Here is a 13,996-nt window from a genome sequence, read left to right as displayed (position 1 = left end):
ATCAGATGGGTCCAAGTTGGGACTGTATGGGGGATTGTTGATGTCAGTGAACCCAAGACATCAAATTGCTGCAGATGTTGCAGCAACTGTGTATGGTCTGGCATTGTCATGCTGAAGGAGAGGGTACTTCACATGTAGATGAACTCTTTGAGTTTGAAACTCGATTACAGTAAGCTGTTTCTCATGCATCATCATAGTTACATTACCCATGGCCAAGGTACATGCTAAAATTTGAAGCCCTCTAGTGGCCGAGGGCTTTGTTTTTCTTAAGATATGCTGGTATTTAGTGTAGATTCATTAAAGGTAATTGAATCAGTATCTTATGTCATGTTTGACTGGGTACTGAAAAGTAATAACTACTAAATTTTTATGTGAAAACTCTTATAGGTTTTTAAATAAGACAAACGTTAGTAACATCTACATCTTTATTCTTTATGTTTACATATTTATTTCTGAGCATAGTCACCCTGGAAACAAATATATTTCTCCCAATGAGAGACCCGTTTGTAGATACCATCACTTTATAATGTTGGACTTTGTTGTTGAATCCATAACCTCACCTCTGCTTGCACTGCTTCATCACTGTCAAAATGAAGTCATCCAAGGTGTTCATCAAGTTTTGGAAACAGATGAAAATCAGTTGGTGCCAAGTCAGGACTGTATGAAGGGTGATCAATGACAGTGAAACCAAGGTGTCAGATTGTTGCAGATGTCACAGTGCTTATGTATGATGTGGCATTGTCATGATAAAGGAGAAGGTGCTCCATGTGTAGACAAATTCTTTAACTTTGAAACTCAATTATAGCACACTGTTCCTCACAAACTGACATAGTTGCATTATCCATTTCCATGTTACACACTTCAATTCAGAGCCCTCAAGTGGCTGAGGGCTGCAAGTATATGGACATGAAGAATGAAGATGTAGAGTGTTAATGGGATTTGTTTCATTTAAAAACCTTTAAGACTTTTCTTATAAAAATTCAGAGTCATTACTTTTCAGCACTTTCCCATAAGGGGCTGCCTTTTTAATTATATAACTCTCATCATTTCAGATTAATATATGAACATGATATATTTCATGTATACTACTCTGATGAACCAGAACATTATGACCATCTTCTTAATATAATGTTGGTCCACCTTTGGAAAGGTTCTGAGATGATATCTCGTTTGCCACATATTTATTTTCCCTTTTGTATGTATAATATATGTTTTCACATTCGAAAGGGATTAGATTAACCATTTCCTCAGCTATTCATACACTTACCCACTACTCTCTCTGTGATAAACAACACCTTGTTGCAGTCTTTCACGGTCGTGGTCTAATGGTGATCCCTGCATTCTGTTTGAGCAAAACAATGAGGCAGTGTACATTGCATTGCTTGCAAAGAGCAGCAAGCTCTACATCTACATCTACATCCATACTTTTTTTTCCATACTCCGCAAGCCACCTGACGGTGTGTGGCGGAGAGTACCTTGAGTACCTCTATCGGTTCTCCCTTCTATTCCAGTCTCGTATTGTTCGTGGAAAGAAGGATAGTCGGTATGCCTCTGTGTGGGCTCTAAGCTCTCTGATTTTATCCTCATGGTCTCTTCGTGAGATATACGTAGGAGGGAGCAATATACTGCTTGACTCCTTGGTGAAGGTATGTTCTTGAAACTTCACCAAAAGCCCGTACCGAGCTACTGAGCGTCTCTCCTGCAGAGTCTTCCACTGGAGTTTATCTATCATCTCCGTAACGCTTTCGTGATTACTAAATGATCCCGTAACGAAGCGTGCTGCTCTCCGTTGGATCTTCTGTCTCTCTTCTATCAACCCTATCTGGTATGGATCCCACACTGCTGAGCAGTATTCAAGCAGTGGGCGAACAAGCGTGCTGTCACCTACTTCCTTTGTTTTCGGATTGCATTTCCTTAGGATTCTTCCAATGAATCTCAGTCTGGCATCTGCTTTACCAATGATCAACTTTATATGATCATTCCAGTTTAAATCACTCCTAATGCGTACTCCCAGATAATTTATGGAATTAACTGCTTTCAGTTGCTGACCTGCTATATTGTAGCTAAATGATAAGGGATCTTTCTTTCTATGTATTTGCAGCACATTACACTTGTCTACATTGAGATTCAATTGCCATTCCCTGCACCATGCGTCAATTCGCTGCAGATCCTCCTGCATTTCAGTAGAATTTTCCATTGTTACAACCTCTCGATATACCACAGCATCATCCGCAAAAAGCCTCAGTGAACTCCCGATGTCATCCAAAAGGTCATTTATGCACATTGTGAATAGCAACGGTCCTACGACACTCTCCTGCGGCACACCTGAAATCTCTCTTACTTCGGAAGACTTCTCTCCATTTAGAATGATATGCTGCTTTCTGTTATCTAGGAACTCTTCAATCCAATCACACAATTGGTCTGATAGTCCATATGCTCTTACTTTGTTCATTAAACAACTGTGGGGAACTCTGATTTTTCTACTTTTTGACAGAGTTTGTATGGATTGCACCCTCATTTTCACTATATCAATGTAACATGCATAGCAGAACAGCAGATGCTACAGTGCACCCAGTTACCAACATAAGAATAATCACACTGATGTAAGTATATGAACTGTGACTTTACTTGAAGCAATTTTTCTGGGACATAAGCATCACTTGAGAAAATATGTAATTGTATTCTATAAAATGATGATAAGCAGCAACACTCATACACTGAAATATATATTCTGTTCCAGCTGCTGGTATCTTGTGCAGCTGAAGCAAATAACCCAGAGGTCTCTAATGACTATTACCTTTTAAGAAGAATGATTGACATTGAGGAGAACTTTCTTGAGGTTACTGACCTCGGAGAGGATCTTGCAATGCAAGTAATAAGGTAACAATTTCTTATGTGCATATTTGGGGGTTTACGTGTGGTATTGACTTTTATTTATTCTTGCAGTTATGTCAGAGACTTGTTATAGGCAAGGTTTCAGACATTCAACTGGGCTTCTCCATCTATGACAGCTGCATTATTATTTGATTATTCATCCAGTTTTATCCCTGTTTCCTTATCTTCTCCTGAGATTAACATTTTCTGGGATAATATTTTCATATCAGAAAGAGTGGTTCACTGAAAGTTTTACGGTGTAAACATGACTTTGTATGAAATAACTGGAAATATGTATAGAATGCAATGCAACAGAGTGTTTAGTTATTCAGTTTTGTTGCTTATAAAACTAATTTTTCAACTCAGTGATTTGTTTAAAGACTGTATTTTTTGTTCAGTAAACTGTGTAATGGATTGTTGGATGATTACATTTTATTGTTAATCACAGTGACCAGTCCTGTAGGAATCATATCTCACAATTAATTTCACTAACGCTGTAGTACTTATTTGATTTAATTCTGTTTCTGCTTTTATTTCATGCCCTTCTCTGAGCCCATTACTACTGTTCCTGATGTTTCCTGATTGTAATATTCAGCCTCTTGCTTCACTTTACTTTCTGCTGCTACATTTTGTAAAATTTTGTTCTCTGAGGCCTGTATTTTACACTCCTTGCTGTTACTGTGCTGTCTCTTTGTTATCAGTACATACTGCCTCCTCACTTTGCTCCCCTGTTCTTTGGGCATAGTTTCTCACCGACAAATGAATTCATGTTGTCATCCCCTTTAGGCTCTACTCTTATTTAGATTCAGAACCTGATATTTTTTTCCAAATTTCAGTTTTAGTAAGATTTGTTTCAGGAGAATAAACAATTGCAATGTGTAATATGACCTTCTCAATTCAGCATCCAAACTTCCCAATGCAAAATATCTAACTGCACAGCTAATATCAACACAACATGCTATTTTGTACTAATGACTGTCTCTTATAACAGGGTAGTTTCCTTTAATTTTAACTAACAATTACAAAAGATACAGATGCGGCGAGTATACACGTAGTTTCAAATCGCTCGGTAATTTGTGATCGTATTTCGTCAGTGAAGTGTACCATATGCCATAAAATTGTGTTAAATGGATTAAGAATTTGCGCGTTCAATCACAAATGGTGCCATACCCATTGTTTCTCACGATCGGAAGTTCTAAATAAGTGCGACTGCGGTATAGAATGCAACGGGCGGGACAAGGCCAGTGAAATGCACAGGGCAGGTTTGCAAGTGAATGTAGAGAACGAACTTAGGAAAGAACTCGATTATATTATAAAATACGCAAAAACGCTTGAAAACTTGGTAATAAGTGTGAGAAATTCCTCAAAATCTAGCCTACAAGAGTTCTCAAATACCAGTCAAATAAGCAGCACACGACCAAAAACAAAAACAGCGGAACTTACTTTAAAACTAAGTAATAGGTTTAGTGTGCTTGAAAATAGCACAGAGGAGAAAGAACAATCAAATTGTACCATCATCCACACGGACAGTTCAGTGATCAACGCTAAATTGCGCTCACAAAGCAAAACAAATCGGCCTGCTATTTGTAAACAAAACAAAAAACACACGTTGGAAAACAGACATGAAATCCTTATTCTAGCAGACAGCCATGGAAAAGGTGTAGCCGAAATTATGAGTTCTAAGAAAACAGGATTCAAGGTAACTGGCGTAATCAAACCAGGAGCGCCGCTATGTGAAGTTTTAAATAGCTGTAATCAATCTATGACGAATGGCAGCACATGTGTGATAATTGGAGGCGCCAACGATGTATACCACAATGAAACTAGACGTGCTACAACAGGTTTAAAGCAAGTAATTTGTAAAATGCCTGAAGTGAAATTTTTTGTTGTCAGTATCCCTCATAGGTATGATCTCATGGAAAACTCTTGCGTGAATACTGAGATTATTACCGCCAACATACTTTTCGCTAAGATATGTCGAGGTTATCCTAATGCTACATATGTTGGGATAAATAGTGATCGCAGAGAGCATTTTACAGAACATGGACTTCACAGAAACATGAAAGGGAAAGAAGCCATGAGTGCTGAAATATCGAATGCTATTAAAGACTCTAAAGTAGAACGAAACACTATTACCCTGTCTGAAAACGGCCTTATTAAAGTATCAACATTAGCGGAAATAGGAAGAGCTGATGTCCCACAATCATTGGTAGTAACAGAAGATTCTTTGACGTTAGAAGAAGTAAAAAAATCTGAAGTGTCGTCCAGTACAGCAGCCACATCAGCCAAATTGTCAGTAGTGTCGAAATCATCAAAAACAGCTGAACCATTATCATCAGCAGCAGATGTGCCACCCTCCCCAGCAGGTTCAAAGTCAAGTCCAGAATCTGTGACTAGTCCATCAATCAGAAGAACAAAGGCAAGAACAGTGGTACAAAATGCCACTCAGATATCATCAACAGAAGGAAAATCAACACCATCGGAGCTTCATTTATCAGCTTCATACGCAGCTTCAACGTCCACAGTAACGTCAGTGCCAACTGTAGCTCAAGATTTAAACGAAAATACAGTTTCAGCAAAAGTTCCAGTATCAATTGGAACATCACTTCCAGTATCAATTGGAACATCACTTACAAAACCAGACTCAGCATCAAAACTGGCAGCATCTCCAACATCCACTGAATCATCAGCTTCAGAAACACCTCCAGCATCCACTGAAACAGCAGCTACAACTACAGATACAAGAAGTATGGTGGCACGTCCAGGGGTAAGAAATACAAGGAGCAGGAAACGTGTAATTCTTGAGGAGTTCTGGTACCCAGCCTCGGCAAGGAGCAGCCGGTAACATTGGGAAACATGAGTACAAACTCCTCTCAATCTAATTTCAATAATTTAAAACTAATGAGCCTTAACATACAATGCATTAAAAATAAAATATTAGAACTTGAGATTGCAGCCAGTGAAGCTAGTATAGATTGTATTTGCATTCAAGAACATTGGTGCATGAGTTATGAACTAGAAAATATTTGCATTTCCCCATACAAATTAGTAAGCCATTTTTGCAGGAAGGAAACAAGACATGGCGGTGTTTGCATTTATGTAAAACCTGGAGTAAAGGTTAAAAATATGACTGTAACTGAATCCTTGAATGAAGAAAAACATTTTGAGGCTGCAGCAATACAGTTGAATATGCAAAAGAGTAAATTAATAATAATGTCAGTGTACAAATCACCATGTGGTGATCCTGAAATTTTTAGAAATAAGTTAGAGGCATTGCTCAAAATATTACATCATAAAAAATCAACAATAATTATAAGTGGAGATTTTAATGTCAACTTATTGACTGAAGGTGCATCCAAGGATCAGTTCCTGAATGTTTTACATAGCTTCAATTTGTATCCACATATAACTAACCCTACAAGAATAACAAACTCTTAAAAAGTCTCATAGATAATATCTTCACACATATAGATGCCATAGATGTAGATGTAATAAATGTTGACCTAGGAATATCTGATCACAATGCACTTATCCTTAAATTTCCCATAGCCCCTGTGACCAAAAATAGTTCATACCAAATGTACAAAAGAACCTTCTCCACAAATAGTTGCAGTCACTTCATAAATACACTGACTAACCAATCATGGGCAGAAGTACTGTTACAAACTAGCCCAAACACTGCATATAATGTTTTTTCTTCCCTATTTATGTTGAATTTTGAAATGTGTTTTCCTAAGAAACTTGTCAAAACAAACACATATGGGCATACACATGCTAACTCCTGGATCACAACAGGTATTAGAAATTCCTCCAGGACCATGAAAATGCTTAACTATAGACTGAAAAGTTGGACTGACCCGAAGTTTAAAGAATATGTAACAAATTACAAAAAATATATATAGAAAAGTAATTACAAAAGCAAAATTACTAAGTAATGATAAATTAATAAGAAAATCAGCCAATAAATCAAAAACTATTTGGGAAATTGTGAAAAGGGAAACAGGTAAGGGCCTCAAGGATCAGGAAATAGTACTCAAAAATAGTGAAAATATTGAATTAAAAGATGAAACTCTGGCAAATTACATTAATAATTACTTTTTAAGTGTACCAATGTCATTAAGTAAAAACTTTACTAAACATGAGAAATTAACAGCCCCAAAAGTAGACAGTAGTATGTTGTTAACTCCCACAAATGATAATGAAATATTAAAGGTGATAAACAGTCCAAAATCAAAAATGTCTGCAGGTGTGGATGAAGTGCCTGTGTCAATAATAAAAAAAGTTGCCCAACAAATTATAAAGCCCCTGGTACATATTGCCAATTTTTTTCTTTCAGCGAAGGTGTGTTTCCTGAGAGGTTGAAAATCTCTAAGGTTAAACCTCTGTTTAAAAATGGAGATCCATACAAGGTAGAAAATTATAGACCAATATCCCTTCTCCAATCATTTTCAAAAATTCTAGAGAAATTAATGAAAACCAGACTCATAAATTACTTAGATGCTCACAAACTTCTAAACTGCAATCAACATGGCTTTCGCTCAGGCCACAGCACAGAATCAGCTATCCATGCCTATACCAAAGAGATTGTCAGGAGTCTCGACACTAAAAAATGTGTAGTGGGAATTTCATTATCAAAATTCTGTTAAACAAGATGGAGGCAGTAGGTGTAAGGGGAGTTGTGAAGCAGTGGTTTGAATCTTACCTTCAAGATAGAACTCAGGTGGTAGAAATCATCGCAGAGAATAAAAATCAGAAAATCAAGTGGGTCTCAGATGCAAAGAAATTGGAAATAGCTGTCCCACAGGGCAGTGTTCTCGGTCCTTTATTATTCTTGCTTTATATAAATGACAAAAAATCCTAATATTTCTACCAAAATAATGTTGTTCGCAGATGATACTAGCATAATTATAAGTGATGATAAAAAATCATTAACCACCACAACTGATATAGTCCTGAAATATATTCAACATTGGTTTAATGCTAATGAGTTAACACTTAATCTAAGTAAAACAAATTATATACAGTATGGCAAAGCAACTCAAGATATGGACCTCCAGTTAAAACTAATGGGTAAGAAGATAGAGAGTGTACAATCCACATAGTTTTTGGGCATGCACATTGATCAAAACCTAAGCTGGAAAGACCATCCCAAGTACTTATTCCACAGGCTCAATTCGGCATGTTTTGCATTGAGGATATTATCTAGTGTATGCAGCACAGACTGTACTAGACTAGTGTATTTTGCTTACTTTCAGTCCCTTGTGTCTTATGGCATAGTGTTCTGGGGTAAAACTAAATCAAGCTTAACAGATATCTTCAAATTTCAGAAAAGAGCTGTACAAATCATAACACATAACTCTCCAAGAACTCATTGTAGGCCCCTTTTCAAAGAACTGCAAATACTCACAATACCATCACTGTATATTTTTAAAAGCATTCTGTGTACAAGAGCACATATGAAAAATCTACGTACAAATGAGGACTGCCATAATTATAATACTAGAACTCGTAAGAATTTGTATGTAGAAAGGGTAAGGACAACACAAACCCAAAAGCATGTAAGTTATTTTGGAATAAAACTCTACAATCCTCTGCCAGTGTACATGAAGGCAATAATAGATGAAGTAAAATTTAAGACTGAACTTAAAAATTACCTTTTAAGCAAAACTTTCTATGACATAGATGAGTACTTTGATTGTGTGTAAATTTATTGCCAAAAATTTTAATTTTTATGTCTAAACTTGTACTTTTAAAAAATGTCTTGAAAGTGATATTCCATTATTATGTCTGTAGTACTTGTACTAGTATGATAACTTTGTTGTGACAATTCCTACATCATGTAAATGATATACAGGAAGATAATAAAATGAAATGAAATGAAATGAAAATGAAATAAAGCTGTTATAAAAGTTCCAATCTCATTTTGATACATACTCTTGAAAGGTAAAATGCTATGTAGCAATGATTTCATAGTTTGTTTAAGTGTTGCGAATGGTGTGGAAAGCAATGAAGCTGGTGTCTCCATTGAAGCTCTGAAGAATTTCCTTGAGGAAAATTAGCAGAAAAACATGATTGTCGCCAGTGTCCTGTATTGGTATGATCTGATCACCAACACGTGTGTACACAAGGAAATAAGAAAAACAAATATTAGGATTAAGACAATATGTTCAAACTATGGAATCTGTTCAACTCTAGATATAGGAAAGTTGGATGTGGGGTCAACACACTAACCAAGGATTTAATTTGAAATATTCAGATAAACATTATTTGTGTCAAAAACTAAATCAAATAATAAAAGTAAAACAGTTCATTCACAACTGAAAGAAGTCCTACAGAAACTTTTTTTTAGAGTAAAACAGCCTTGACCATGTATATGTGAAAACAAAATATTTGAAAACTAAATCATAAATGACATCACGTCACAAAACGTCCAATATATTACCAACAAAATAGAACAAATTGACGAAATTTTAAGTGTTACTAGTGTCCTCATATCTATCGTGTGAATGAACTAGGGTGCAAAACCGAAGAAGAGTGTAGCATTAATTTAAGTAATCATAAAATGGTCCGTGTCTATTATAGGAAACAACAAAAAGGTGGGGTGTTGGTATTTACGTCATAAATAATGTCCAGTGTGAAAAAATTGATTGGTTAGATAAACTTGCATATGAGATGGTTTTTGAAATAGCTGCAAAAAGAATAAACCTTAGAAATAGCAGTTTAATAATAGCTAGTCTGTACAGATCCCCTAAGAGCAACATGGAAGAATTTTTCTGTCATTTAGAGGAACATGTTGACAAACTCTCACCTCATAAAAACAGACTATAATAGTAGGGGATGTGAACATAGACTCCTTAACTAATAATATAAATTAACTTAGGTATATTAATGTTTTACAGACATGTATTGACCATGTTATTACAAACTTAAGAAAGGAAGACCTTGTAGTTAGAACTGTTGAGAATCACATTTCAGATCATAGTGCATTAGACCTAGAACTTCATACAGACAAAGAAATAGTATCTGATGGGGACCTATTTACTTATAAAAGAAAGCTTATCTATCGTACATGAAAACCCTGGTACAAATAAACTGGAATCAGGTAGGTCTATATGAAAAAGGAGATATTTATGAAAAGCTGGACAAATTTTATACATCATTAACCCATTGTATTTTTCAAGTGTGCCCAGTGGTCAAAATACTAAAGAAAATTGACAGTTCCAGGAATCGCTGGCCACGGTGGCCGAGAGGTTCTAGGTGCTTTAGTCCGGAACCACGCGCCTTCTACGATCACAGGTTTGAATCCTGCTGTGGGCATGGATGTCTGTAATGTCCTTAGGTTAGTTAGGTTGAAGTAGTTCTAAGTCTAGGGGGCTGATGACCTAAGATGTAAAGTCCCATAGTGCTTAGAGCCATTTGAACCAGGTTCCACGAATCTCAAACTTCCCCCTAACACAGTAAAATTAAAGGAAGATATGAATTATTTATATATTCATTTTAGACACACCAAGCTGCAGTACTTCCAATCTAAGTACAAAGCCTGTAGAATAATCTACAGGGAAGCACTTAAGACATTAAAAGCACAGATGTATGCTGAACAGCTGAGGCAATCTAATAATGTTACCAAAACAGTGTGGAGCATAGTAAACAAGGAAAGAGGAGGGAGCAACAATGCAGTGTGAAATAGCATAATAGTAAGTGACAATGAAAAATTGCTGAGTGACCCAATTGAAGTATGGGAGAGATTCATAGACCAGTTTAGTAAGATGGGTAGGGAGGATGTGATTGACCCACCACAGATGCTAAATCAAACAGCTCTTTCAGTCAGGGGTCATTTCCTGACCTGTTAAAAGTCACTGAAATAAGACTGGTGTATAAAAAGGGAATAACTACAGACATCCAAAATTATAGGCCTATTTCATTGACATCAATATTTAGTAACCCATTGGAAAGGCTACTTCTTCATCAAACTGAATCATTTTTCTGTAAGTACAATCTATTAAAAAACTGTCAGCATGGTTTCAGGAAGGGCCAGTCTACAAGAACAGCTGTAGCTACATTTTTGCAAGTGGTATTGAATAAACTTGATGATGGAAACAAAGTTATTGGCACCTTTTTAGACCTATCCAAGGCTTTTGACTCTGTAAATCATTCTGTTCTTCTACGAGGGCAGTTCAATAAGTAATGCAACACATTTTTTTCTGAAACGGGGGTTGTTTTATTCAGCATTAAAATACACCAGGTTATTCCCCAATCTTTTAGCTACACAACACTATTTTTCAACGTAATCTCCATTCAATGCTACGACCTTACGCCACCTTGAAATGAGCGCCTGTATGCCTGCACGGTACCATTCCACTGGTCGATGTCGGAGCCAACGTCGTACTGCATCAATAACTTCTTCATCATCTGCGTAGTGCCTCCCACGGATTGCGTCCTTCATTGGGCCAACATATGGAAATCCGACGGTGCGAGATCGGGGCTGTAGGGTGCATGAGGAAGAACAGTCCACTGAAGTTTTGTGAGCTCCTCTCAGGTACGAAGACTTGTGTGAGGTCTTGCGTTGTCATGAAGAAGGAGAAGTTCGTTCAGATTTTTGTGCCTACGAACACGCTGAAGTCGTTTCTTCAATTTATGAAGAGTAGCACAATACACTTCAGAGTTGATCGTTTGACCATGGGGGAGGACATCGAACAGAATAACCCCTTCAGCGTCCCAGAAGACTGTAACCATGACTTTACCGGCTGAGGGTATGGCTTTAAACTTTTTCTTGGTAGGGGAGTGGGTGTGGCGCCACTCCGTTGATTGCCGTTTTGTTTCAGGTTCGAAGTGATGAACCTATGTTTCATCGCCTGTAACAATTTTTGACAAGAAATTGTCACCCTCAGCCACATGACGAGCAAGCAATTCCGCACAGATGGTTCTCCTTTGCTCTTTATGGTGTTTGGTTAGACAACGAGGAACCCAGCGGGAACAAACCTTTGAATATCCCAACTGGTGAACAATTGTGACAGCACTACCAACAGAGATGTCAAGTTGAGCACTGAGTTGTTTGATGGTGATCCGTTGATCATCTCGAACGAGTGTGTTCGCACGCTCCGCCATTGCAGGAGTCACAGCTGTGCACGGCCGGCCCGCACGCGGGAGATCAGACAGTCTTGCTTGACCTTGCGGCGATGATGACACACGCTTTGCCCAACAACTCACCGTGCTTTTGTCCACTGCTAGATCACCGTAGACATTCTGCAAGCGCCTATGAATATCTGAGATGCCCTGGTTTTCCGCCAAAAGAAACTCGATCACTGCCCGTTGTTTGCAACGCACATCCGTTACAGACACCATTTTAACAGCTCCGTACAGCGCTGCCACCTGTCGGAAGTCAATGAAACTATACGAGACGAAGCAGGAATGTTTGAAAATATTCCACAAGAAATTTCCGGTTTTTTCAACCAAAATTGGCCGAGAAAAAAATGTGTTGCATTACTTATTGAACTGCCCTCGTACATAAATTAGAAACTTATGAAGACAGAGGAGTAGCATTAGATTTATTAAGATCTTACCTTGCTGGCAGGAGGCATTGTGTAAAGCTGTATTATACAACTGGGAGACATATACAAACAGGAAAATTGTTTTATAAAATTCTTAACTGTGGAGTCCCTCAGGAAGCATTATTGGGCCTTTTTTTATTTATTGTGTACATCAATGATATAATAATTCCACAAAATTCGAACCTAGTAAATTATGCTTATGACACCTCCTTCATAAGTTGGGGCTATTCAAAATAGTTAGCAGTGCAAAATAATGCAGATAACATTAGCCTCATCACAGGATATCTCACCAAAAACAAATTGGCACTAAATAACAAGACAATTCTGATGTAGTTTCTGGTTACAGAAGCAGAGCTATCAGTTGAAACAATTGATAAACATAAATTCCTGGGTATTATAGTAGATGAACATATTATGTGGAAGGAGCACATCAGTTACATGTGAAAAAAATGTCCTGTAACACCTACCTGCTAAAACAACCATCCTAGCATAATAGTGCCACCTGTTTTGAGACAAATCTATTATGGAATTACACACTCCCAGCTGCAATATGGTACCGAGATTTGGGGTGGGGAATCAACAACATATATAGATAGGGCTTTCAGAACCCAGAAAGCACAATTGGGATAATAGCTTATGTTAGTAAGTGTCAGTCATGTAGAGAATATTTCATTAAATATAACATACTAACAGTGTATTCATTGTATGTTCTCAGAACTATATTGTTTGTAAAAGAAAATGAGGAGCATAGTGTAACCAATAGTGAAATCCATAATTATAATACAAGAAAAAGAGAGAATTACCACATAAAATTTAGCAATAAAAGAGCAACAGATCATAGTCCATTTTATGCTGGAAGACATTTTTATAACAGATTGCCAAACAATACAAAATTGTTAAAAGGAAACATATTTAAGACAAAATTAAAGCTACTGTTAATTGATAATTGTTTGTACTCCATCAAGGATTTTTAATATTATTGTGTGTAATTTATCTTTACTTCTAAACTTTTTTTTAATGTTCTTGTGTTTGTAAACTGAATAAATTCATGAATGTTAAGTTATTATGGACAAATTTTATTTATTTATTTATATAAAGTTTGGCACACAGTGCGCTCCTGTAATTATGACTGTATCTATTTCAAAGTAAATCTGCAGTGCAGAGAAACATTCTACTGTTAATCTAACTTCTGAGTAGGTTTACAACAACAGCAATAGGTCTGACTGTGTCCAAGATATCTAACTGATCAGGAGGACAATACCTAATTGAAAACAGTAAAACTTGAAATAACTGCCTAATGAAAGAAATATCAAATATATTATACACTGTTTAAGGGACAACGAGCCACAAAGTGAAACACAACACAGACAGATATAAATCACAGTTTGAGTGACACTGCATCAAAGCAATGTCAGATCTCACAACACAGCTGGATTTCATCACTTTAAAATCAGAAAATGGAAGGAAAACATGTATAATCACTCACATTTATCAGCATGCATGTAATTAAGTCATACTAAAATACAAAAATAGCATTAGATGCTGCTGCTAATAGTTAACAGAGACTCAGTCAC

General features: G+C 36.8%; 1 protein-coding gene across 1 annotated transcript in view; it reads left to right on the top strand.

Annotated features, from left to right (window-relative positions):
• The window catches only part of LOC124556328 (NACHT and WD repeat domain-containing protein 2), a 314,048-nt gene that overhangs the window by 102,090 nt on the left and 197,962 nt on the right, over positions 1-13,996 (top strand). The window contains exon 10 of the mRNA XM_047130299.1: positions 2,741-2,880. Coding sequence (XP_046986255.1) covers positions 2,741-2,880 — 140 coding nt within the window. The remainder of the gene's footprint in view (positions 1-2,740; positions 2,881-13,996) is intronic.

Source organism: Schistocerca americana, chromosome X, assembly GCF_021461395.2.
Source record: "Schistocerca americana isolate TAMUIC-IGC-003095 chromosome X, iqSchAmer2.1, whole genome shotgun sequence".
Lineage (NCBI taxonomy): Eukaryota > Metazoa > Arthropoda > Insecta > Orthoptera > Acrididae > Schistocerca > Schistocerca americana.
This window is presented reverse-complemented; position numbering and strand designations above follow the sequence as displayed.